At 45.5% G+C, this 27834-nt stretch overlaps 1 protein-coding gene across 2 annotated transcripts; it reads left to right on the top strand.

Moving 5' to 3' along the window:
• Nucleotides 1-338: 338 nt before the first annotated feature.
• Nucleotides 339-27269, top strand: LOC124007427 (sodium/potassium/calcium exchanger 3-like). 2 transcript variants are annotated; one of them, XM_046317989.1, is made up of 17 exons: nt 339-659; nt 8145-8252; nt 21667-21743; nt 21948-22022; nt 22223-22307; nt 22636-22739; nt 22925-22999; nt 23150-23175; nt 23331-23384; nt 23496-23638; nt 23789-23955; nt 24030-24261; nt 24445-24611; nt 25627-25741; nt 25845-25957; nt 26299-26364; nt 26863-27269. In XM_046317989.1, exons 2-17 carry the CDS (start codon nt 8201-8203, stop codon nt 26971-26973), a joined length of 1662 nt encoding a protein of 553 aa, XP_046173945.1. In that variant the 5' UTR covers nt 339-659; nt 8145-8200; the 3' UTR covers nt 26974-27269. The 2 variants fall into 2 exon arrangements, with proteins under 2 accessions (XP_046173945.1, XP_046173935.1); XM_046317979.1 differs by having other exon boundaries at nt 339-1047.
• Nucleotides 27270-27834: the final 565 nt, after the last annotated feature.

Below are 27834 nucleotides of genomic sequence, written 5' to 3'. Positions count from 1 at the left end.
GGCCTGACACCTGGAGAAGGGCTGACGACAACAATGCCGTGGCTTTATGTCTTTATTTGGGGTTGGAGCAGCGGGCAGAATCTTCACTAGGGGCCAGAGGACAACGTGTGCCAGACATACCGTAGCTCAAGGACTTAATGCAGGTTGTACTCGTGGATGTTCTGTAAACATAGACAGCATGCACTGGTGTCTGTCTCTGGATGAGCGCGTGTGTGTTTGGAGAGAGGGAAGAAACGGCCTCTCTCCTGTTCAGATATAATGTCTGTGACATTTTTTAGCCCGGGCCAATTTTACACTTCGCCAACCACATCCCTTGTGTTGTTTGACTACAGTAGTACATCAGTAAGTCTACTAGTGTCTATTATACATCCAGAGCTGATGAATAATTCCTTCCACTATGTTCAGGTGTCAAATTGTCACACTGGTTGCTTGAGGACTTCGACTTGTCTTTGAAAAATCGTCCTGAGCACTGTTTTCTATGTTGTTTTGTTGCTCTATGTATTGCATGTCGCCGCCTAGTGGTTGCCACTTTTAACGGAGCGCACAACACGACGACGGACACGACTTCAGAGCCAGTCGTTTGCCACCGCCTCATCTCTTTGGTTTAAACCTGCTTCTGCTGTCACCGACCTTTCAATCTATCTACCGATCTGAATGCTGTAAGTGCTGTCGTTACTTCTACACCCACCCACTCCCCATTTGTAATCTTGTGTGATCTCAAGGCATGGATATCACGGTGCGCCTTGGCATAATACAATATTGTAATCCGAATTGAGCACAGTCTGCGAGGGTTTAGCCCTGGTTTACACAATCCGCTAATTTGACATTCAAGTTGTTGTAGGGGAAAGTGTAGCCTAGTGCAAGCTGCTTGTCGCGAAAGTGGAAACCGACCTGATCGCAAACAGATATGTTTTGACCGGTGAGGGACCGACTCCGGAATGAAGACGGCAGTACAAACTGGGAGACCGCGGCCGTTCCAGCGGTTCTGCTGCTGTGGAGTTGGGCTTCTCGCGGTCATTTGGCTCTCACAGTTCGCGCACGTGATAGGTGAGTTGTTCACAAGGATTAATGATGAGGGCAATTTTGCAGAATGTCAATGTGTTGATATTCCTTGTGTGTTTTGGGGTGTTTTTAGTATCACACATTTTAAACTATTTTTTAAGAATTTTAGCACATTTTCATGTCATAGATTTCATTATAGTAGGCTACCTAAGGGGGGAAAGGCATCTGTCAGTCAACTCATTCTGTGTCACATTCTTCATTCATTAAATACTCAATTAACTACCACCCTCACTAAATATGTCTGATTACTAAATATGTCTGAGGAGATCATTATGTAGCCATATTGATAAAAGGCTGTATGGGATGAAAGAGAGAGATTTGTAACCAACAGATTGGAGGATCCCCTCCCCTGTCCCCTCCCCCAATATTAGCACCTTGAGTGTGACACCTGCTTCACATTGGGAGCATACTTTCAGCATCACCTCTCTGATTCAGAGGGGTTGGGAGTTAATAGCAGAAGACACATTTCAGTTGAATGCATTCAGTTGTACCCTGCTCCAACCTGGCATACTCTGGGCCAATAACCTGCACAGACCCCAGAGAATCACCCGAGGGAACTCCGAGAATACGTCTCCATCAAGCACTGCATTAAGTAACAATGAAGACAGATGGCGGAAATGGCACTGCAGTCAGAAAAGGGATATGCATGTAAACTGTGCTAAAGGATGTGTGTGTGAACAGAAGAGGACATTGGGATGCAATCATATTCATATCCTTTGTATGAACATCGTATGGTCAGCATTCACCCTATAGGGGCCTTATTCTCTACAGAGCTGGGTCTACGGTTTCCTCTTGGAGGATGGATTCACATATTCAGCTAGGAAGCAACCGATGATCAGGCTAAAGCATTCAATCATGAGGTGTGCGTGTGTACGTGCGTGAGATTGTGTGGGCCGGTCCCGTGATTTGGAGGTCGAGAGAGTACGAGTTAAAGTAATGATGTTCATAGCTATGTCCCACGTTCCACGCTCTTCTCGATTTACATCGACAACATAGCTCAGGTAGTACGAAGCTCTCTCATCCAGATTTATGAAGATGATGCAGTCTTATACTCAGCTGGCCCCTTCCTGGATTTTGTGTTAAATGCTCCACAACAAAGCTTTCTTAGTCTCCAACAAGCTTGCTCTACCCTTAACCTTGTTCTGAACACCTCTAAAACAAAGGTCATGTGGTTTGGTGAGAAGAACACCCCTCTCCCCACAGGTGTGATTACTACCTCTGAGGGTTTAGAGCTTGAGGTAGTCACCTCATACAAGTACTTGGGAGTATGGCTAGACGGTGCACTGTCCTTCTCTCAGCACATCAAAGCTGCAGGCTAAAGTTAAATCTAGACTTGGTTTCCTCTATCGTAATCGCTCCTCTTTCAACCCAGCTGCCAAACTAACCCTGATTCAGATGACCATCCTACCCATGCTAGATTACGGAGACGTAATTTATAGTTCGGCAGGTAAGGGTGCTCTCGACCAGCTAGATGTTCTTTACCATTCAGCCATCAGATTTGCCACCAATGCTCGTTATAGGACACATCACTGCACTCTATACTCTTCTGTAAACTGGTCATCTCTGTATACCCGTCACAAGACCCACTGGTTGATGCTTATTTATAAAACCCTCTTAGGTCTCACTCCCCCCTATCTGAGATATCGACTGCAGCCCTCATCCTCCACATACAACACAGGTTCTGCCAGTCACATTCTGTTAAAGGTCCCCAAAGCACACACATCCCTGGGTCGCTCTTCTTTTCAGTTCGCTGCAGCTAGCGACTGAAACGAGTTGCAACAAACACTCAAACTAGACCGTTTTATCTCGGTCTCTTCATTCAAAGACTCAATCATGGACACTCTTACTGACAGTTGTGGCTGCTTTGTGTGATGTATTGTTGTCTCTACCTTCTTGCCCTTTGTGCTGTTGTCTGTGCCCAATAATGTTTGTGCCATGTTTTGTGCTGCTACCATGTTGTTGCCGTGTTGTGTTGCTACCATGTTGTTGCCATGTCGTGTTGCTACCATGTTGTTGTCATGTTGTGTTGCTACCATGCTGTGTTGTCATGTGTTGCTGCCATGCTATGTTGTTGTCTTAGGTCTCTCTTTATGTAGTGTTGTGGTGTCGCTCTTGTTGTGATGTGTGTTTTGTCCTATATTTTTTATTTGTACTCCCAGCCCCCGTCCCCGCGGGAGGCCTTTTGCCTTTTGGTAGGCCGTCATTGTAAATAAGAATTTGTTCTTAACTGACTTGTCTAGTTAAATAAAAAATGACACCAACGTTCTGACAACCAGTGTTCTGATACTGTTAATATTCTGCTTTAATAGCTGTCATATCTGTTGAAGTATTCTTCAGTTTTCCCCACTATTTATACCTTCACTATCTTATAACTGCCGTCATGTTATTTACCCCATAGCTTCGTTAATAAGTCTAATCTTGGGAAATACAATGAGTAATTACTTAATGTATCTTTCTAATGGCAACATATGTATTACTCTATAAATGCATTCATTTGGCATATTCATCACACAGTATCATTCTAGTGGTAGGGCATTGGAAAAGATTCAAATGCCCCAGGGCAGTGATTGGGGATATTGCCCTGTGAAGGATGCTGTCTTTCGGATAGGACAATAAATGGGTGTCCTAACTCTCTGTGGTCAGTGAAAGTCCCATGGTACTTTATAGTAAGAGAGTGACCCTTATACCACCATGACCTTCATACCAATCTGGCCCTCATACCACCATGGCCCTCATACCAATCTGGCCCTCATACCACCATGGCCTTCATACCATTCTGGCCCTCATACCACCATGGCCCTCATACCATTCTGGCCCTCATACTACCATGACCTTCATACCAATCTGGCCCTCATACCACCATGGCCTTCATACCAAACTGGTCCTCACACCACCATGGCCCTCATACCAATCTGGCCCTCATACCACCATGACCTTCATACCAATCTGGCCCTCATACCACCATGGCCTTCATACTAAACTGGTCCTCACACCACCATGGCCCTCATACCAATCTGGCCCTCATACCACCATGGCCCTCATACCAATCTGGCCCTCATACCACCATGGCCTTCATACCATTCTGGCCCTCATACCACCATGGCCTTCATACCATTCTGGCCCTCATACCACCATGGCCTTCATACCATTCTGGCCCTCATACCACCATGGCCTTCATACCAATCTGGCCCTCATACCACCATGGCCTTCATACCAATCTGGCCCTCATACCACCATGGCCTTCATACCAATCTGGCCCTCATACCACCATGGCCCTCATACTACCATGACCTTCATACCAATCTGGCCCTCATACCACCATGGCCCTCATACTACCATGACCTTCATACCAATCTGGCCCTCATACCACCATGGCCCTCATACTACCATGACCTTCATACCAATCTGGCCCTCATACCACCATGGCCCTCATACTACCATGACCTTCATACCAATCTGGCCCTCATACCACCATGGCCTTCATACCAATCTGGTCCTCAAACCACCATGGCCCTCATACCATTCTGGCCCTCATACCAATCTGGCCCTCATACCAATCTGGCCCTCATACCAATCTGTCCCTCATACCACCATGGCCCTCATACCAATCTGGCCATACCAATCTGGCCCTCATACCACCATGGCCACATAATCATCCCAAGCTTCCAATTGGCTCATTCATTCCCCCTCCTCTCCCCTGTAACTATTCCCCAGGTCGTTGCTGTAAATAACAATGTGTTTTCAGTCAACCTACCTGGTAAAATAAGGGTAAAATAAAAAATCCTAGTCACTATAGGGTGGCAGGTAGCCTAGCGATTAAGAGCTTTGGGCCAGTAACTGAAAGGTTGCTGGTTCAAATCCCTGAGAAGGCAAGGTGGACAAATCTGCCCCATCAACAACTGGGTGCTGTGATGTTGATTAAGGCAGCCCCCTGCACCACTCTGATTTAGAGGGTTTGGGTTAAATGCAGAAGACACATTTTGGTTGAATGCATTCAGTTGTGGAACTGACTAGGTATTCCCTTCCCAGTTGTTTTTGAAGGCTGTTTAATTTATTGCTGATTCCAGTCTAGTACGAGATGGACCATAGCACCAATGCCTACAATGCAGCAGACCGCTCATCCCAAGGAGTGAGGGAAGGATGTACCCATATCTGAACCCCACATCTTTGAATCTTCCTTCCTCAAAAGGACATGACCTGATGTGACAAAGTGTCTCAAAGAGACTCGACTTAGATCAGAGTGTGGTCTCAGTCTGGGTTAAAGCCCTGTGTTCTGTGGTCTCAGTCTGGGTTAAAGCCCTGCGTTCTGTGATGTGTGGTCTCAGTCTGGGTTAAAGCCCTGTGTTCTGTGGTCTAGGTCTGGGTTAAAGCCCTGTGTTCTGTGATGTGTGATCTCAGTCTGGGTTAAAGCCCTGTGTTCTGTGGTCTCAGTCTGGGTTAAAGCCCTGCGTTCTGTGATGTGTGGTCTCAGTCTGGGTTAAAGCCCTGTGTTCTGTGGTCTAGGTCTGGGTTAAAGCCCTGTGTTCTGTGATGTGTGGTCACAGTCTGGGTTAAAGCCCTGTGTTCTGTGGTCTCAGTCTGGGTTTGGGTTAAAGCCCTGTGTTCTGTGATGTGTGATCTCAGTCTGGGTTAAAGCCCTGTGTCTGTGATGTGTGGTCACAGTCTGGGTTAAAGCCCTGTGTTCTGTGTTCTTAGTCTGGGTCTGGGTTAAAGCCCTGTGTTCTGTGATGTGTGATCTCAGTCTGGGTTAAAGCTCTGTGTTCTGTGATGTGTGATCTCAGTCTGGGTTAAAGTCCTGTGTTCTGTGTTCTCAGTCTGGGTCTGCGTTAAAGCCCTGTGTTCTGTGATGTTTGATCTCAGTCTGGGTTAAAGCCCTGTGTTCTGTGATGTGTAATCTCAGTCTGGGTTAAAGCCCTGTGTTCTGTGATGTGTAATCTCAGTCTGGGTTAAAGCCCTGTGTTCTGTGATGTGTAATCTCAGTCTGGGTTAAAGCCCTGTGTTCTGTGATGTGTGATCTCAGTCTGGGTTAAAGCCCTGTGTTCTGTGATGTGTAATCTCAGTCTGGGTTAAAGCTCTGTGTTCTGTGATGTGTGATCTCAGTCTGGGTTAAAACCCTGTGTTTTGTGGTCTCAGTCTGGGTCTGGGTTAAAACCCTGTGTTTTGTGGTCTCAGTCTGGGTTAAAGCCCTGTGTTCTGTGATGTGTGGTCGTGCTGTGAGAGTGTAATAATGATGGCGGCAGCGGCGCCATCTGTGACGGGCCCATTTTAGAATTTCACATTACCCAGGCTCCTCTTGACGCCTCCACATGAAAGCTGCCACACCCCCATGCTCAGGCCTATAGCAAAGAGCTTGTGAAACACGTTGATTGGACTGTAATGTAAAACAAAGCGGACAGTGATCATGAAACAGACTGGACACAGAGAGAGAACAAGCAGTCTCATAACAACCGAGGGTAATGGCCCCCATTGGCTGTCTCTGCTCGGCTCTGGACAGTAGTTGGTAGTGGCTACCTCTATGTGTTTCCATAGGAGACAATCACTTAGATATACACTATATATTTTTTTTTGAAGTATGTGGACACCCCTTCAAATGAGTGGATTCGGCTATTTCAGCCACAGCTATTGCTGACAGGTGTATAAAATCTAGCACACAGCTCCATAGACAAACATTGGCAGTAGAATGACCTGTTCCTGTTTAGGATGCCACCTTTCCAACAAGTTAGTTTGTCAAATTTCTGCCCTGCTAGAGCTTCCCCAGTCAACTGTAAGTACAGTTATTGTGAAGTGGAAACCTCTAGGAGCAACAGCAGCTCAGCCGTGAAATGGTAGGTAACACCAGCTCACAGAACGGGACCGCCGAATGCTGAAGCGCATAGTGCGCAACAGTCACTACTCTGTTCCAAACTGCCTCTGGAAGCAACGTCGGCACAAGAACTGTTTGTTGGGAGCTTCATGACATGGGTTTCCATGGCTGAGCAGCCGCACACAATCCTAAAATCACCATGCACACAATGCCAAGCGTCGGCTGGAGTGGTGTAAAGCTCTCTGCCATTGGACCCTGGAGCAGTGAAAACTTGTTCTCTGGAGTGATGAATCACACTTAGCCATCTGGCAGCCCGACAGACGAGTCTGGGTTCGGCGGATGCCAGGAAAACGCTACCTTCCCGAATGCACAGTGCCAACTGTAAAGTTTGGTGGAGGAGGAGTAATGGTCTGGGGCTGATTTTCATGGTTTGGGCTAGGCTCCTTAGTTCCAGTGAAGATACATCTTAAGGCTACAGCATACAATGACATTCTAGACGATTCCAATTTTGTAGCAAAAGGTTAGGGAAGGCCCTTCCTTGTTTCAGCATGACAATGCCCCCGTGCACAAAGCGAGGTCCATACAGAAAGTGTTTGTCGAGATCGGTGTGGAAGAAATTGACTGGCCTGCACAGAGCCCTGACCTCAACCCCATCGAACACCTTTTGGATGAATTGGAATACCAACTGCGAGCCAAGCCTAATCGCCCAACATCAGTGCCCAACCTCTCTAGCTCTTGTGACTGAATGGAAGCAAGTCCCCGCAGCAATGTTCCAACATCTAAGTGGAAAGCAGCAAAGGGGGGACCAACTCCATTTTAATGCCCATGATTTAGGAATGAGATGTTTGACGAGCAGGTGTCCACATAAAGTTAAATAAAGGTCCAATCAAATAGATCATGTAGTGTAGCAGTGTAGATCCTCACTGTGGATGCTGCCCTTCCTTATATAGTGGTGCAAAGCTGAAGCCCAAATACAGAGATTGGCTATCAGCAGAGGGATATAGAACAGGGATTTACACCGTGAAGCGATTACAGAAATGAATGGTTTATGAGCGTTCACTCATGAAAGATTACATGGTCTCCTCTGCTGACCCGCTCCGGTTTCTTTCTCCAGCCTCCATAGTAAAGTGTTCAAATTTCTCTTCATCTTCTGTCGGCTCTGCGTTAGAACACAAGCCTGGGAATGTTGTGTCCAACAGTGTCTTTTGATCAGTCTTTTGAGGAGCCTCAGTGCAACACAATACTCAAATTACAAGCCAAATGTATTCTATTTCAACAGAGCCGGAGTCTCATTCTGGAGCGGATGGCGTTCCAGTCCGTTCCAGACGCAGGCTGATGCAGGAAGAGTGGACAGAAGACAACCAGACCCTGGACCTTTCCAGACCAGGTGAGTCCGCCTCTCAGCCCCAAATCTTTCTCACTTCCACCTTGCCGCTGGTGCTAACTGACCTCCCTGCTAGCCAAAAGTTTATGTTTCCAGCCATGTCCTCTGGCACACAGATTTAGATTTCCTCAGAGAATTACAACTGATGCAGACCACCTTCAAACTCAATAGTCTCTTTGTACTCATTTTACATGACATGTTTAGTCATTTAGCAGATGCTCTTATACAGAGCAACTTAATAGTGCTCCACTATGCATTCAATTATTAATGAGATTCCATAGGAGCCCTACAAGTCCTGAAGACACACGTGATGCACAAACTGTCTCTCGACTAAAGATTTATTTTCCAAACTTTGTGGGACACTTGAGGGGGCTCCAAGTGTGTCTTAGCTGTGTAGATGTGACTGAGTGTGTGTTTATGTTTATGCGTGTTTGGGGTAGGCAGTGGAGTCTGTGTGTGCTGGTGAACCCTGGCTCTCCCTCTCCTCTGCGGGTTAACTGAAAAGGTCATGTGGGCCGAGGCTGCAGTGCAGTGGTTGTCAGGAATCTCTGCTCTGTAAACTGTGTCTCAAACTTGGCTGCCGGGCCAGAGGAAAGGTTCTGTCTGGAGGGGTTAGAGCACCATGCCAGACTTGTGCAATGGAAGAATCAAGGCAATAGATAAACCGTTAGTAAACACAGTGGAGGACATGGGGAGGGGGGGACAGCTTGGGAGGAGAGCACTGCAGCAGGACAACAGGACTGAGCAACACACAGTGCTTTGACTTCAATCTGCAGCATGAAAAATAATGAACTGCATTGGATACTACTATGTCCCTGAGGACACCTGCCAGGCTGCCACAATCATTATATTTTTTACGCTTGGCAAAGGAGAGCCATAAATGCAAGATGTGTACCTACTACACCAGTATATCAAGCACCAGATGTGTTGTCTCCCATATAGATGGGGTGATAAAGTCAGCTTTGGTTTTAGAAGTGGGCGGGACATCATTATTATTATTATACTTTTTTTGGTCAGATAAACACTCCGAACAGCCTACCCGACCGCTCGGAGTCTTCCGCATGGTCCTAAAGCACACCATTGCCCTGTTTGTATCACATTCCAATGATAAAACTTGGAGGGGGGGGGACAAAAATACAATTTTAGAATGTGTGTGTGGGTGTGTGTGTGTGTGTGGGGGGGGTTGTAAAACAAGAGGCTGATGGATCTGCCCTTAATGAAAAAGATTGCAGGCAGAGTGCAATATAACTGCAGTACACTGCAGTATAACTGCATTATGCTGCTAATACTGTGTCCAAAAGAACAGTTTTTTTCACTACAGTAAGTTCAGTGTAAGGGTGTGGGCAAGTATGAGAAACTGATCAGGTGGGCTGCACTAGGCTACTCCTTTATAATACAGGCTCAGGGCAGGCTACTCCTCTTTATCTGCATGTCAGCCCCTGCTTACTGTTACTGGTAATAATTACATAATCCATAGTGGGATCAAACGGCCAGCTCGGAACTCAAGGAATATTATCTTTGGGATAGCGTAAAGGAGGTCTCGCTCTCTATCCCCCCTGCTTAACAAGACCGAGACGGCAACGTCTGCCTTCCGTCGTCAACCCTCTGAGGCCAGCGTTGCTAAGCAACTGAATGCTAAATGTTGAAACCCAGAAAATTCTGTCTTTCAAGCATTCAACGTGCCGAGACAGAATTAACAACCACAACGAGCTAAAAATAAACCAGCAGGAGAAGATAAGCTCGTGGATTTTTATAAGTGTCGATAACGATCGCTCATGGTTTTTTTTTATGCATACGTTTGTTGGTTTTGGCAAACAACAGAGCCAGACGTTTGAGGATGATTTTTCCACAGATATATTTTAGTGGTTGACTGAAAAAGAGAATCTGGCAGAAAGAGAATCTGAGTTTTGTCAGGGGAGTAATGTATTATGGCTGTCAAATAAAGCAAATGGCTATTAATGCAACCATTAAACATGGGAGTAGTTTTCTTTTTGTCTGAAGTCTTTGGGAATTGGGGGAAATATTCTTAGCTTTCCATCACTCCCTCCCGTCTCTCTAGAACCTTTGTCCTCTCTGCGTTCACATTGGTTTCTGATGGTAATTTAAAGATCAGAGGTTAAGGATGGAGGTCAGACTCACACTCACAGACAGATCTTTGCGTGTTTGAACATAAAAACAAGTAAAAACAAGTTTCCAGTATATGGCTCACGTATACCGTCTAAATTTATGTAGAATGACGCTGCAATGGATATCTGCTGTTTTATGGGTTCCTGACCAATTCTGCTATTTTCAGCTATTTTCAGCCATCTCTTCCTTTGACCAAATAAATATTCTGTACATTAGAACAGCGGTCACTAACCTCCCTTTAAATGAAGATTTCTACTTCAGCGAGTCGGCGGCGCAGGACATACTGCTCACCCCGGGCCACGCACTGATCCCCGAGCCACGGAAAGGGAAAAGACGCCGACGGCGAGCACCCTGACAAAACTATGTTCGCAAATAAAAGCTGGTGAGCGATCTCTAATATTGTAATGTTTTTCTTCTTCCTCTGACGAGGAGTATGAAAGATCAGACCAATGCGCAGTGTGGTAAGTGTCCATATTTTAATGAAATATAACTGAACACTGAAATACAAAAGAACAAGAGAAATAAATAAAAACCGAAACGGTTCTGTATGGAAAAACACAGACACAGAAAACAACTACCCACAACCCATAGTGGGAAAACAGGCTGCCTAAGTATGGTTCTCAATCAGAGACAACGATCGACAGCTGCCTCTGATTGGGAACCATACCAGGCCAAACACCTAGACATATAACACACAGAACAAAACATAGAATGCCCACCCCAACTCACGCCCTGGCCAAACTAAAATAGAGACATAAAAAAGGAACTAAGGTCAGGACGTGACAAATATTAAGGAAGTCTCGAGGTTCTGCTCGCCTGAGTTAAATTATCTCATATCTCACTATACTATTTACCAAGAGAATTGTCATCTATTTTTGTGGCTGTCTATTTACCACCACAAAGCAATGTTGGCACTAAGACAGTACAAAACGACCTGTATAGGGCCATAAGCAAATAGGAAATGCTGATCCAGAGGCGGCGCTCCTAGTGGCCTGTGATTTAAATGCAGGGAAACTGAAATACGTCTTACCTACTGTCTACCAGCATGTCACATGTGCAGCTAGAGGAGCCAAAACTCTAGATCACCTTTACACACAGAAATGCATAGAAAGCTCTCCCTCGCCCTCCATTTGGCAAATCTGACTAAAACTATCCTCCTGATTCCTGCTTACAAGCAAAAACTCAAACAGGAAGTACCAGTGACACGCTTAATACGGAAGTGGTCTGATATAGCGGACCACTGTTTCGCTAGCACAGACTGGAATATGTTCCAGGATTTATCTGATGACGTTGAGGAGTTTAACACATTAGTCACCAGCTTCATTAACAATGATGTCTCCACAGTGACCATATATACATATCCCAACCAGAAGCCATGGTCATGGCACACATCAACACCATCATCCTAGACACCCTGGACCCACTCAGATTTGCATAATGCCCTATCAGATGATGCAATCCACAGATAACGCAATCTCTATTGCACTCCACACTGCCCCCTCCCACCTGGACAAGAGGAACAACTATGTGAGAATGCTGTTCATTGACTACATCTCAGTGTTCAACACCATAGTGCCCTCAAAGCTCATCACTAAGCTAAGGACCCTGGGACTGAACACCTCCCTTTGCAACTGGATCCTGGACTTCCTGATGGGCCACCCCCTGGTGGTGAGGATAGGCAACAACACATCTGTAACACTGACCCTCAACACGGGGGCACCCTCAGGGGTTCATGCTTTGTCCCCTCCTATATTCCCTGTTCACCCATAACTGCTTGGCCGTGCACAACTCCAACACCATCATTAAGTTTGCTGACGACACTGCGGTGCTAGGCCTGATCACCGATGACGATGACACAGCCTATAGGGAGGAGGTCAGAGATCTGGCAGTGTGGTGCCAGGACAACAACCTCTCCCTTAACGTCAGCAAGATAATGGAGCTGATCGAGATCTGCAGGAAAAGGCGGGCCGAACGGGCCCCCATTCACATCGACAGGGCTTTAGTGGAGCGGGTTCGAGAGCTTAAAGTTCCTCGGTGTCCACATCACTAAGGATCTATCATGGTCCACACACACCAACACGTGAAGAGGGCATGACAATGCCTCTTCCCCCTCAGGAGGCTGAAAAGATATGGCCACGGTAGAATGCATTTTCAGAAACACCCATTGTGTATTTATTATTACTTTTATTATAATGTGTTATTACTTTTCAATTATTTCTCTCTTTTCTTTCTGCATTTTTGGGAAAGCCTTTCAATGTTATTTTACACATGTTGTTTACAAAGCATGTGACGAATAACATTATATTTGATTGATTTGATTTCAGAGAGGATATTAGTGGTGGCAATTGTTTTTTACTTCAGTAGCATCCTGTGTTTCCCAGCCCACCAACATGACATTGAGTCTGACTCTTTGAGATGATGGATGGTAGGTACCATGTTACGTGTCTGAAGATGTGGAGTAATCTCCCGCGAGGAAGTGAAGTTTATCGATTGCACTCCCACTGTAGGTCTTCTGAAGATTTCTCAAATGATTACAGCCACTGTTTTGTTGGATGAAGGATGGTTATTGAGTGTTAGTGGGATTTGTATGGCTGGATTGGCTTTGTTTAGAACCGGGTCAGTGACTTGTCAGCGCATTTTTGCGTTCCAGTTAAACATTTATCTGCTGTGTTGTAGTCTTACCATTGAAAACCATTGAAGACTAGACGACGCAAAAAATGTGTGCTGTTTGTATTTGAGCAATATGATTGGCCGTTTATTCAAGCACCACTACGCATTCCCGTCGAAAGCTACGTTCCCACAGCACACGTAAGCTGTCCTGAGCAAAAAGAAGCGCAGAGCTTATTTATTTTAGGGATAGTAATTAACAAAAGTAAACGTTCAATAGTGAATATACTAGCAATATGCTGGCTAATGATAATAGTCTGGAAAAAGAAAGCTACAAAAATACACTTTACAGGGCTTGACATTCACTTTTATTTCTACTTGTCGCCCACAAAAGAATGGTCTGTAAACAATTTTTACATCATTGTAAGGAACCACTTACAAGATATATTATTATCTCTTATTATCTCTTTTTACCATAGATAATTGGTAGTGGAAGCCTATAAAATATTACAACATTACAATAAATGACAACAAACGACTTTGTATATCTTTATAAAATAATTCCCTCCAGGGCTCGAAATGAAGGATGTCCCATTCCCTTAACATTTATATGGTCATATTTTGGCTTAGTTAATTTGAAACAAGGCAAGTTTACCCACTGTTCCCCGGGCGCGGAAGACGTGGATGTCGGTTATGGCAGCCCCCCCCCCCCCCCCCCCCCCCCCCGCACCTCTTTGATTCAGACGGGTTGGGTTAAATGCGGAAGTCACATTTCAGTTGAATGCATTCAGTTGTACAACTGACTAGGTATCCCCCTTTCCCTTTCATAAAATTACATAAAACGTCCAGGTTTGAACTATCAGTCCCGAGATCCCAAGCAAAAATCTACTTTTCCTTTTATCTGACTTGTTCTGCATGTCCCTTAAATTTAGCCCCAATGAAAGGTTTTACCCTTTTATTTTCAGGACAACCAGGGCTAAAAGTAGAACACAGAACAATTTGACATAAACAGTTGCATTCCGCCAATGCAAAAACCGTATAAAAATGAATTTATATGAATCCTGTACATTTGAATTGTTTGCTCACTGGGAAAGGAATATACAACTAGTCAGTGACAACTGTGTGGAGTTTGCGACGGCAACTATGTGAGTTTATTACAGTATTATAGACTCTATGTCCTGGGATTTCAAATGGTATTCTATGTAGAAGAATCCCTTACCTTCTAACGACGCTTGTGTAGCTTGAGTGTCATGTGTGTTCGTGAGAGTCTCAGCATTTCATAGATAGATTTTAATAGTTTGTAGCTGAAACTATTCTGTTTTTGTATAAAAGACTGGGACCCGGACCCCTTCACAAACACCACTCTAGCTCAGCCCTCACTAATCACAAAGAATAATAAACGAATCCAATGGTACAAGAAGTCTGTAACTCAAACACATCATGTTTAAAAGGGGTTAGAATTCCAAAACACACTGGTGATACGGTGGGACTCATTGGGTTAAACAAATCGTTTCAAAATGCGTTGCGCAACAGACATTGTCCTTTACTCTCCGGACTTGTGGCCATTTGTGCTTTGAGTATGTCGACAGAATCAAGCCTTTAGAGGTTAATGTTGATTATCCTACATTATAGGTGACTTGAGTACTGGCTACAGCCTCATGTCCAGACCGATGCTGACATGAGGGACGCGACATAAAATGTAGCTAAACTTTAATGAGACTTTTAATTTCATAAATATGGGCTCAACACCAGTCATGTTTGACAAATATAATGTCGGATAATCAACATTAGCCTCTAAAGGCTTGATTCTTTGTCCTGTAGGCTTTGTATGTACATAAAAATAGATTGGAATATTATTCCAATGTTGGCCTCTCTGTTGTTTAAAAAAAAACTTGTCCGTAACAAGAGGACACACATTAATGTCAAGCCCTGCTTTAGCATTCCTTGGCTAGCCTACAGTAGCCAGGTTGATATCTCGTTTGAAGCCATTATGTAGCCATTATGAGCAGCGTCCTATTTAGAAACAAAAATGAAAGCTATTAATACAATGCAATTCTAAAGAATAGAGTAATGACTTACTGTGCTAATTTATATTAAAAAGCTTTGTAATACATATCATAATAACCAAATATAACTTATTAATAGCTGCATATAGAGAGAAAGCATGCTAACCTAGAGTCCCTGCATAACCCCAATGCATTTAAAAACTACACCATGTCCGGACCAGTAGAGGTTTTCGTTCAGTCGATTTTTGGCCAACTGAGTCCAGTCAGGCAAGTGTAAATACATTTTAATGTTTGACTCAGAGTTTTACCTGACCAGGTAATGAGGTAAAACTTCAGGCCCCAGAAAAGGAACTTACTAATTTTGATACACCAGTTTCGAACCTGTCTTGCCACATTTGGGTTTGCTCTTATCTGCCTTTCTAAGAGATGACTGACTATGTCATAAAATCAAAGAATTCAAAATATTTCCATATTGAATTTTCATTACATGGATGAAAGCAAATGTTTGGATTCTTCATAAAAAAATGCAAAAGGTTGTTGCAGTGGTTTATTCTATGTAGTGGTGCTGTTTCTGTTGGTGTGTGAGACTGCTTTCGTTTTCTGTGTTTCACTCAATACCTTAGCTTGACTCCAAGATACCCTGCATAATCAATAACATATATTTCTCTCCTTCCCTCTGCCTGCCATTGGTCACAATTGCAGTCCATTTGAGTCCCCTGCAGCAGAGTGACTCAAATGGATATCTCAACTGTTCACTGCTGTAGCGGTTTCATTTAGTAGGGGTTTCACTTTTAATCAGGACTGGTATGGCATTAAACACACACTCAAGCATGCTCATTGGTGTACACACACACACACACACACACACACACACACACACACACACACACACACACACACACACACACACACACACACACACACACACACACACACACACACACACACACACACACACACACACACACACACACACACACACACACACACACACACACACAGGATGATTACATCACATGTCCATTTTGACCCCTTCTCCAGATTCTTGATGGGATCAGCGGTGAAATGAAATTAGATCAAGCCTCAGACAGTGTGAATATAAAAGGAGATCTACTGTATCTATAGGAGACCAGGCGATAGATGTAATTAGAGCAGGGAGATGTGCCTGGCTGGCTGGGGCAGCCTGTGATGCCAGAGGAGCAACACGTGAATGCTGCTGTAGCCTCCCCCAAGGCTAGAGTTGATGGAATCACTCAGTCCCCAGGCAGGCTGAGGCTGACGCGAGCACTCACTGTCACTGCTAAGGGCACACACTGAATCTGTGATCAGAATGCTGTCAACTTCATGAGAGCTGATTATGTCCCGTGTCCTGTCCAGAATTGAAAGCCAAATCAGCTTACAGCTGGTCTAGTCAATAAGCAAAACCATGCTGCATGCAGTGACAAAAGCCTGGTATATGGGAATAGAGGAAGGGCATCCTCACAAAGAAAATTCCCGGCCAACACCCTCTTGTATGCTCTCTCTCGGGCTTTCTCTCAAAGAACCTCTCCTGAGCTTTGGCAAGGAAAGATAAATATTTTTAGAAATTTCGCTCCAGAGCTGCTTGTCAAATCTCTTTTTTCATATTTCATAAGCCAAGACCATGGGAAACACACATTCCCCTCCCCCTTTCTCACCATTCACGCAGCCGTCATTGGCTTCCCACTGCCGCCTGTCAACAAACCGCTGCCCCCAGGGAGAGGGTTTCCGTGGCAACTGCTTTTCACCGAAGCAACTTGTCAATACGTTCATCTGAGCCATGTGTTTCAGGACTGCATTTACAGTGCCTTCAGAAAGTATTCATACCCCTTGAATTATTCCACATTTGGTTGTATTATGGCCTGAATTCAACATGGATTAAGTATATACACTGCTCAAAAAAATAAAGGGAACACTAAAATAACACATCCTAGATCTGAATGAATGAAATATTCTTATTAAATACTTTTTTCTTTACATAGTTGAATGTGCTGACAACAAAATCACACAAAAATTATCAATGGAAATCAAATTTAACAACCCATGGAGGTCTGGATTTGGAGTCACACTCAAAATTTAAGTGGAAAACCACACTACAGGCTGATCCAACTTTGATGTAATGTCCTTAAAACAAGTCAAAATTAGGCTCAGTATTGTGTATGGCCTCCACGTGCCTGTATGACCTCCCTACAACGCCTGGGCATGCTCCTGGTGAGGTGGTGGATGGTCTCCTGAGGGATCTCCTCCCAGACCTGGACTAAAGCATCCGACAACTCCTTAATAGTCTGTGGTGCAACGTGGCGTTGGTGGATGGAGCGAGACATGATGTCCCAGATGTGCTCAATTGGATTCAGGTCTGGGGAACGGGCGGGCCAGTCCATAGCATCAATGCCTTCCTCTTGCAGGAACTGCTGACACACTCCAGCCACATGAGGTCTAGCATTGTCTTGCATTAGGAGGAACCCAGGGCCAACCGCACCAGCATATGGTCTCACAAGGGGTCTGAGGATCTCATCTAGGTACCTAATGGCAGTCAGGCTACCTCTGGTGAGCACATGGAGGGCTGTGCGGCCCCCCAAAGAAATGCCACCCCACACCATGACTGACCACCGCCAAACCGGTCATGCTGGAGGATGTTGCAGGCAGCAGAACGTTCTCCGCGGCGTCTCCAGTCTCTGTCACGTCTGTCACGTGCTCAGTGTGAACCTGCTTTCATCTGTGAAGAGCACAGGGCGCCAGTTTGTGAATTTGCCAATCTTGGTGTTCTCTGGCAAATGCCAAACGTCCTGCACAGTGTTGGGGTGTAAGCACAACCCCCACCTGTGGACGTCGGGCCTTCATGCCACCCTCATGGAGTCTGTTTCTTACCGTTTGAGCATACACATGCACATTTGTGGCCTGCTGGAGGTCATTTTGCAGGGCTCTGGCAGTGCTCATCCTGCTCCTCCTTGCACAAAGGCGGAGGTAGTGGTCCTGCTGCTGGGTTGTTGCCCTCCTACGGCCTCCTCCACGTCTCCTGATGTACTGGCCTGTCTCCTGGTAGCGCCTCCATGCTCTGGACACTACGCTGACAGACACAGCAAACCTTCTTGCCACAGCTCGCATTGATGTTCCATCCTGGATGAGCTGCACTACCTGAGCCACTTGTGTGGGTTGTAGACTCCGTCTCATGCTACCACTAGAGTGAAAGCACCGTCAGCATTCAAAAGTGACCAAAACATCAGCCAGGAAGCATAGGAACTGAGAAGTGGTCTGGTCACCACCCGCAGAACCACTCCTTTATTGGGGGCGTCTTGCTAAATGCCTATAATTTCCACCTGTTGTCTATTCCATTTGCACAACAGCATGTGAAATGTATTTTCAATCAGTGTTGCTTCCTAAGTGGACAGTTTGATTTCACAGAAGTGTGATTGACTTGGAGTTACATTGTGTTGTTTAAGTGTTCCCTTTATTTTTTTGAGCAGCGTATTTTTTTCTCACACACCTACACTCAATACCCCATAATGACAAAGTGAAAACATGTTTTTAGAAATATATAATATATAATTTATTGAAAATTAAATACAAAAATATATCTTTTCAAAGTATTCACACCCCTGAGTCAATACATGTTACAGTCACCTATGGTAGTGGTTACAACTGCTAGTCTTTCTGGGTAAGTCTCTAAGAGCTTCGACACCTAGATCGTAGAATATTTGCACACTATTCTTTTTTAAATTCTTCAAACTCAAGTTTTTTTGCCGTAGATTTTTAGGTCTCCCATTGTCTGGTGGAAAGCAGACCTGAACCAGGTTTTTGCCTGTGCTTCTCTAAAAAAAAAGAAATCTCTCTAGTCCTTGCCGATGACAAGCATACCAGTAACATGATGCAGCCACCACCATGCTTGAAAATATGAAGAGTGGTACTTAGTGATGTGTTTTGTTGGATTTGTCCCAAACAACACTTTGTATTAAGGACATAAATGTAATTTCTTTGCCACATTTTTTTGCAGTTTTACTTTAGTGCCTTGTTGCAAACAGGATGCATGTTTTGGAAAAACGACAATGTTGTTCTCCTATCACAGCCAATAAACTCTGTAACTGTTTTAAAGTCACCATTGGCCTCATGGGGAAATCCCTGGGTGTTTTCCTTCTTCTCCGGCAGCTGAGTTAGGAAGGACGCCTGTATCTTTGTAGTGACTGGGTGTATTGATACACCATCCAAAGTGTAATTAATAACTTCACCATGCTCAAAGAGGTATTCAAAATCTACCAATAGGTGCCCTTCTTTGCGAGGCATTGGAAAACCTCCCTGGTCTTTGTGGTTGAATCTGTTTGAAATTCCCTGCTCGACTGCGGGACCTTACAATTATCTGTATGTGTGTGGTACAGAGATGAGGTAGTCATTCAAAAATCATGTTTAACACTATTATTGCACACAGAGTGAGTCCATGCAACTTATTATGTGACTTGTTAAGCACATTTTTACTCCTTAACTTATTCAGGCTCGCCATAACAACGGGGTGAATAGTTATTGACTCAAGACATTTCAGTTTTTCATTTTCTATGAATTTGTAAACATTTCTAAAAACATAATTCCACTTTGACATGATTGGGTATTGTGTGTAGGCCAGTGACACAAAATCTCAATTTAATCCATTTGAAATTCATGTGGAAAAGTCAAGGGATGTGAATGCTTTCTGAAGGCACTGTACATAGAAACTGGGGCATTTTGTATTGGGGCTAAATATCTTGGGGACCTGGGGCAGATTCCGGATCTGGCCTGCTCTCCAGATCCCAGCTATAGGATAACGAAAACAGGAAATAATAGAACTACCACATCTAGAGCGCAGGTGTCCTGACCCTGATAGGATGCAGATGTCTACCCACCTTCTTTAGTGAGATTCTGCCTCACTCTTTCTTATGATAATCTGACAGAAAATTGACATGCTACACTGAGATGGTTTTGTGAGCAGGTCCTGCAACAGCTGTCCAGAAATTAAATAATCTCCTTTCTCCACAGTCTCCACAGTTCTCTGGGAGGCGGGAATATTAAATGACCAGAGACAGAGACCCTCACCCTCTAAGTCTCAGATTCAGGATGTTGATTACACAGTATAAAAGGGCATGGCCAAGCATACTGTCAACTTCCAGCCATCTAGAGTAGACCATATGGCCACCTGTCCTCTCCGGTTCACACTACAGATTCAAGGGTCAAAATCGAATATCCTTGATCACATGGGAGGCGTAGCTCTCTTAATCCACAGGGAGACGGTTCAGAATGCTGCCGTAGGTTTACAGCACAGGACATAGCATGAGGTGTGCGTACTGTGTTGTGTAGAAAGTGTCATGAAGCCCGTGTTTGGTAGCGTGTGTCGTCCACCACGTGATGTGTAACATGTGCATTATAGAAAGCGCGTGTGGTGTGGAATAAGTCGTGCAGCATGTGTTGTGCGGCGTCAGACAGTCTGCATTGTGGGACTGACTGTGTAGGCTTCCCAGCTCTGCCTCTGAGCAACAGCGCTATTAATAGTGTTGAGCTCCCCAGTCGTTTAAAGTTCAATTTCCCCTGCGTCTGAGTACTGATTCAGCAGCGCTGCATTGTGCTCTCCAGGCTGCAGCCTCCTCTCCTCTTCTCATCACGCCGGGGGGAAACGAGAGGAAGCTGGGCTCTCATTAACACACTCATTCACACCTGAGGACCGGAGGAGCAGGAAGCAGCTGTTCCACACACCTCCTCCTCAGTGCTCCGCTCCTCTGCTCCTCTCTCTACCCGGCCCAGGGGTCTAGAATCTGCTAGCCTGTGCAGGTGTGTGGCTGCATGGAGAAAGCAGTTCAATAGGAGATCATAGTTACTAAGCTGTGGTGTGTCAGTCGGAGAAGTGAGATTTATGGGAGTCAAATCAGGCCTCCTTCAGTTATATATCTATATCTATATATATATACCAATTCTGTGTTTTGCACCTGTCCTATAATATACGGAGGATGATGAGATGGAGACAGGAAAGGAATGGTATTCCTACCAGTGTGAGGAATATAGCGTCTGTTTGTTGCCCAGTGATCGACTGCTTGTGTCCAACCATTGTGGCAGTTTGATGTTTGTGCTCTACTTTTCTAGTTCTGATCGTTGGGCAGCAGTAGTGCAAGACTCTGATTTTCTTCCCTCTCTGCTGTTGTTGAATATCCTTTTCCACCTCCATCTCTCCATCTCCATCTCTCTCTCTCTCTCTCTCTCTCTCTCTCTCTCTCTCTCTCTCTCTCTCTCATCTCTCTCTCTCTCTCTCTCTCTCTCTCTCTCTCTCTCTCTCTCTCTCTCTCTCTCTCTCTCTCTCTCTCTCCCCCTCTCCCTTCCCCCTCTCCCCCCACCCCTCTCTCTCTCTCTCTCTCTCTCTCTCTCTCTCTCTCTCTCTCTCTCTCTCTCTCTCTCTCTCTCTCTCTCTCTCTCTCTCTCTCTCTCTCCCCCTCTCCCTTCCCCCTCTCCCCCCTCTCTCTCTCTCTCTCTCTCTCTCTCTCTCTCTCTCTCTCTCTCTCTCTCTCTCTCTCTCTCTCTCTCTCTCTCTCTCTCTCTCCCCCCCCTCCCTCTCTCTCCCTTTCCCCCTCTCTCTCTCTCTCTCTCTCTCTCCCTCCAGAGGTAAGACCTGTGTCTAACTGTGATGTTTTACTGTTCTCTCTCTCCCTCAGCCATCCATGAGTTTCCAGAAGATATATTTACCAAGGAGGAGCTGAAAAGAGGAGCAGTGCTGTTACATGTGCTGTGTGTGAGTGTCCTGTAACGCGCCCAGCAGAAAACATTCCTGTTTAACAACACCTCACAAAAACATCCGCGATACCCTGATTCATAATAGAATTGATCTGCCGACCAACACTCTCGTATTAATGTCCGTCCTGCCCGAATGGCCTCTGAATTACTTAAACACTTTACGGACCGTGTCTCTGTTGTCGTCTCTCACTGTGCCTCTTAGGCTATCTACATGTTCTACGCTCTTGCTATTGTCTGCGATGACTACTTTGTTCCTTCCCTGGAGAAGATATCAGAGGTGAGAGAACCAACAGCACCAATTTCACTTTGAATGCAGGAAGACGGTGGCACCATATGCTGCCTTTTTAACGCTCTATTAGTTGAGTCATTCCAAATATAAACTGTTCCTGTATCACATATTTCTACAAAGACGTAGTGCTTCTTGATCATGTATTATGATTGTGTGAGAAGGTTCCCGCTTTGCTCTGGCCCTCTCAGAACCTGCAGCTCAGTGAGGATGTGGCAGGGGCAACCTTCATGGCTGCAGGAAGCTCAGCCCCAGAGCTCTTCACCTCTCTCATTGGTCAGTTCTTAATCCCTCTGTATTTCTCTTCTCTTAAAACAGTAGTGTCAGCAGTGGCCAATATATTGGGTCGGTGAACGCTATACATATGCCCAACACTGACTGATACATGTGACGCACGTCTTTCACCATCTTGCTATGGATCTTGCAATCCATCCCAATGTCCTTGTTTGCGTATCATGTAATGCCACAAATATCCATCAGATGTCAGCAGAGTCAATATGAATAGTCTTTAAGTCTACATCAAAGGTATAGGAAGGCAATTGGCATAGCCATTGGTTTCATCCTCTAAAATGGAATTGTCACTACAACTCTCTATCTCGTGCAGGTGTGTTTATCACTAAAGGAGACGTGGGGGTCGGCACCATCGTGGGCTCAGCGGTCTTCAACATCCTGGTCATCATTGGTGTGTGTGGCATCTTTGCGGGCCAGGTATAGACCTCTGGCACTACACACCTTTATGGCCTAAACAGTGTGGCTATGGCTGAAGACCTCATGAGTACATGGAAACATGTTTCCCTATACACGCACTGGCTGAGTGAACATGAGGAGGCAGCTATGTGTTGCTTGTCTATTAATAGTGTCTCTCTCTTACTCTCTCTCTCTCCCCTCTGCAGACGGTGGTTCTAACGTGGTGGTCTCTGTTCAGGGACTCCACCTACTACATCTTCTCTGTGCTGGCTCTCATCCTGGTGAGGCAGACAAAGGAGAGAGGAGGGGAAATGAAGACCATACAATCACATGCTTTTGAATACAGTCAGTTACTTGTGCTCTACGTTTACAGTGCTGAATAAACTGCGAGCCGCAGTGACTAGTTTAACGCGTTAGCTTTCTCTTTGTAGGTTATCTTTGATGCAAAAGTTGTCTGGTGAGTTTTATCCCAATTATTTGAATGAACCTACACATCATTTACTTTTGTGACAACAGTCTCAATGTTACTTATGTCAGAATTGTAAAAGTACAGTAAAATAGCAGTTTAGTGGTTTTAGGTGGTAGGTGACCGGTGTATTTCTCTGATTGTAGGTGGGAGGCTGTGCTTCTAATGACTATGTATGGAGTTTACATTGTTATCATGAAGTGAGTATTCTGCTTAGGCCCATCTCACAGGAGCCCTCAATCCACAGAGCATGTACAGCAGTGTCTGATTGTGCTTGTGTTCCTCATGTGAAAGCTGTTTTGTGGTTTCAGGTTCAACTCCCAGCTCTTGGGGTGTGTGACTCGTTGTTTTGGTGGTCCGGGTCAGTGTTGCCTGGGTAGTGAGGGACACCGAGATGAGGAGATGGCAGAGGACGGACCCACCTGCAACACCAACATGGTGCTGCTCAGGAAAGGTCTGTCTGGAGCTCATTACAGCCCTGCCTGCCTGCCTGCCTTTTTTTTAGCTCATCAAAAGTCTCACAGTTAATTAGAACCGCATTATACCTGCCTGCCGGCTTTAGGTAATGTGTTACCCCTCTTTCTATCACTCTCTCATCCTGCAGGCCAAATCCAGGGTCAGGAGTTTCCTCCGGTGATGATGGTGGACGAACTCCTCATCCTCAACCCCCACCAGTTGTCCTTTTCCGAGGCTGGCCTGCGCATCATGATTACCCCCCACTTCTCCCCTCGCACCAGGCTCAGAATGGCGGGCCGCATGCTCATCAGTGAGGTAGTTGACTCAGGTTGGAGGAACATCAGCAACGTTAGCCACTATGAGGCGCTCATTTCTTTTCTCCCACACAGAGACAGAGGTTGATCAGGAGTCCCAACAGCCAGCTGGATGGAGAGACCAGCGCAGGGGCAGGGGGCACCCCTCTGAAGGGTTCTGGAGGTCTGGAGAATGGGGGCAGTGTGGAGAGACAGACCCCCGAGGGGGCAGGGCTAGGGGACGCAGGGGAGAAGCCAGGGGCGGAGGGTTGTCAGGCCGAGGAAGAGGAGGATGATGATGGGCCGTTCAGGCCTCTGCACTGGCCAGGTGAGGATGTTTTTTTTCTTGCCATGTGCTATGTGCCTGACTGAGGTCGGGATTGAAAAAAAAACACACTGTACAAACATCGCACTGCACTTGACCTTTTAAAGGCAATTTTCGCTGAAATTGCATTCGAGGGAAACACTGCATGTCAACTCTGGTATATTCTTGTTATTGTGTGTGTGGCAGATGGTTGCTGTGCGCGGGTCAAGTGGCTGATCTCGTGGCCCCTGGGCCTGCTGCTGTACTGCACTGTGCCTAACTGTGTGTTCCCCCGCTGGCACCGCTGGTTCATGGTCACCTTCTTGGCCTCCACCCTATGGATAGCCATCTTCTCCTACCTCATGGTGTGGATGGTAAGGACTAACAGCAGAGCCGTAAAGGCCATATCGGAACTGCAAAGCCAGGCTTTCTACAACGTTGTAATGTCTGTTGCCTTCCAGAAGTGATAGGATGGCATTTAAAGATGCACTAAGCAGAAATCGCTCCTCCTTTTCCTGGTTGCTAAAATTCTAATATTTAGCCTAATTTCCATTTGTAACAAAATAAGCAAGTATAGTGTAGAGAATCATTGTAAATCAAATCAAATCAAATGTATTTATATAGCCCTTCGTACATCAGCTGATATCTCAAAGTACAGAAACCCAGCCTAAAACCCCAAACGGCAAGCAATGCAGGTGTAGAAGCACAGTGGCTAGGAAAAACTCCCTGGAAAGGCCAAAACCTAGGAATAAACCTAGAGAAGAACCAGGCTATGAGGGGTGGCCAGTCCTCTTCTGGCTGTGCCGGGTGGAGATTATAACAGAACATGGCCAAGATGTTCAAATGTTCATAAATGACCAACATGGTCAAATAATAATAATCACAGTAGTTGTCGAGGGTGCATCAAGTCAGCACCTCAAGAGTAAATGTCAGTTGGCTTTTCATAGCTGATCATTAAGAGTATCTCTACCACTCCTGCTGTGTCTAGAGAGTTGAAAACAGCAGGTCTGGGACAGGTAGCACGTCCGGTGAACAGGTCAGGATTCCATAGCCGCAGGCAGAACAGTTGTACCATCTAAACCGCTGTGAAATGTATTTTCCATAACCAAAAATATTGTATTTTCAGCTGTTTGAAGCTGGTGTACAAAACCGAAAGTAAAAGACGCAAAAACAAATCTTAAGAACGGGAGGCATAGAAATGGCGCACATAGAACAGATATACCGCTTCTTAGAACTGCATTCAGGTTGACTGGCAGATCTATAACCCACTTTCTATGTGCATTTGGTCGGGTCGCCCCCAAAAAGTGACATGGTGCAGCTTTAAGAAGGTGAGTGAGTATGTGTGTGTGTGTGTGTGGTGTCTCTGAACTAGTTGTGTGTCCCCACCAGGTCACCATCGTCAGCTACACACTGGACATCCCAGACTACATCATGGGTATCACCTTCCTGGCAGCGGGCACCAGCGTGCCAGACTGCATGGCCAGCCTCATTGTAGCTCGGCAAGGTACCCGTCACACTCTCTCCTCAGACTCCTGACCAGCTTTTCAACGTCCTGGTGGTGTAGCGTAGACTGTTTCAGTTTTACTTTACTCTCCCTCTCTCCTCAGGTATGGGGGACATGGCTGTGTCTAACTCCATTGGCAGTAATATCTTTGACATCCTGTTGGGGCTGGGTTTCCCCTGGGCTCTGCGCACTCTGGTGGTGGACAACGGATCGTCGGTGGGGCACTTATTTATTACAACTATGGACATTTAACCATCAGCATATTATTAAGGTGACAGGTAGCCTAGCAGGTTAGAGCATTGGGCCAGTAACTGAAAATCTGTCCATTTGTCCTTGAGCAAGGCACTTAACCCTAAATTGCTCTCAGGGTTGCCGTTGATAATGGCAGACCCTGGCCGTGACCCCACTCTCTCACGAGGGTGTCTCAAGGAGAGTTGGGATATGCAACAAACAAACCAAAACAAATCCAATTCACACATGTCTGTTAATACATAAGAGCCACGTGAGATAAAATATAAGCCCAGCATCTGACCTCCTCACCCTCTTCTTCCTCACAGGTCTACATTAACAACAAGGGCCTGGTGTATTCTGTTGTCCTGCTGCTGGCCTCTGTCTTCCTCACAGTAAGTGTGTGTGTGCGTGCCTGCATGCATGCATGTATCGTGCCACAATGGAGTTCACCATGAGTGACTGTTGTGCTACACATCTGGTTCCGAGCGTCATTCAAACACGTAACAGGCCTTGCTGTATACATATTACAATTTTATTGCCGTTTCACTTTTTACAAGTCTTTTGTTATGGACCACAAACACACAGGGCGATTATAGTTTTATTGGTATTGCACTTTTTACAATACATTTGTTATGGACCATAAGCAGGGTGGCTGAAGGCAGGGCTAGTATAGTACAGTCTTTCTGGAGAAGGGTTTTGGTCCATCTACTGTTTCGGTTCGAGACACGTTTAATTGTGCGGTTCCACCAACCCATCCAGTCATAGGAAAGCTATTCCTTTTTACCTCTTGCACCCCCCCGTTCCCTTTCCACTGAACCCCTCTCCATCTGGCCATCCCGTTCTCTCTCTCCACCTCCCTTTCTGCCCCTTCTCACCTCCTCTCCCTCCAGGTGATGAGTGTTCATCTGAACCACTGGAAGCTGGACCGCCGGCTGGGCCTGGGGCTGATATTCCTCTATGCCATCTTCCTGCTCTGCTCCATCTTCTTTGGGCAGATGTGAGGCTGACACTGGGGGTCAAAGGTCAACCCTGATTCGCTTTCCTGCAAGCTGCCACGTCCAGGAGTCCTCTGTCTCCCAGAGGTCCTCGCCCCTAAAACGAAACAACAGTCTCGGCTACATTGTGCTAAAAGTTAACGTGATGTAGCACAGACAGAATATGCTCGGATGACGTTGCACACACACACACACACACACACACACACACACACACACACACACACACACACACACACACACACACACACACACACACACACACACACACACACACACACACACACACACACACACACACACACACACACACACACACACACACACACACACACACACACACAATACCCAAACACTCACTGTAGTGCAGTGTTTTAATACACAGCAACACAATGTTCAGCTGTCACCATGGAGAAATAATACAATAGACTAGTACTCTTGTTTCTTTAACCTTAAGTTTGGAACAGCCGTGTTTGTTTTGAATGTACGCCCTAGCTGACGTTACCTTGTTGTGTGGGGATTCAGTATGTACACTAATGTGTAGCAGTGCTGGGGTACAGTGCAGCGTAGAACTGTCAGTCAGGAACTAGGGACATAGCAATAGGACAAATGGGCAGCATAGACTTATGATGAAGAAAATGTTAATAAGAGATGCAGATTATTGTGACTATAACTGACTGAGTTCCTCCAAAAAGAGGATTTATGAATGATTTTTTTGTTTGTTGCCTCACTGCTTTTAAACAAGTATTGTTACAAACTAAGTAAATAATAGGCTACCGTGAAATCTATGATTTGTAGCGTTTTTAGAAGTGTTATTACTATTGGCGACATGTTTCTATGAGTGTCATAACCTGATTAAATGCGTAC

This window comes from Oncorhynchus gorbuscha, linkage group LG02, assembly GCF_021184085.1.
Source record: "Oncorhynchus gorbuscha isolate QuinsamMale2020 ecotype Even-year linkage group LG02, OgorEven_v1.0, whole genome shotgun sequence".
In the NCBI taxonomy this organism is placed as follows: domain Eukaryota; kingdom Metazoa; phylum Chordata; class Actinopteri; order Salmoniformes; family Salmonidae; genus Oncorhynchus; species Oncorhynchus gorbuscha.
This window is presented reverse-complemented; position numbering and strand designations above follow the sequence as displayed.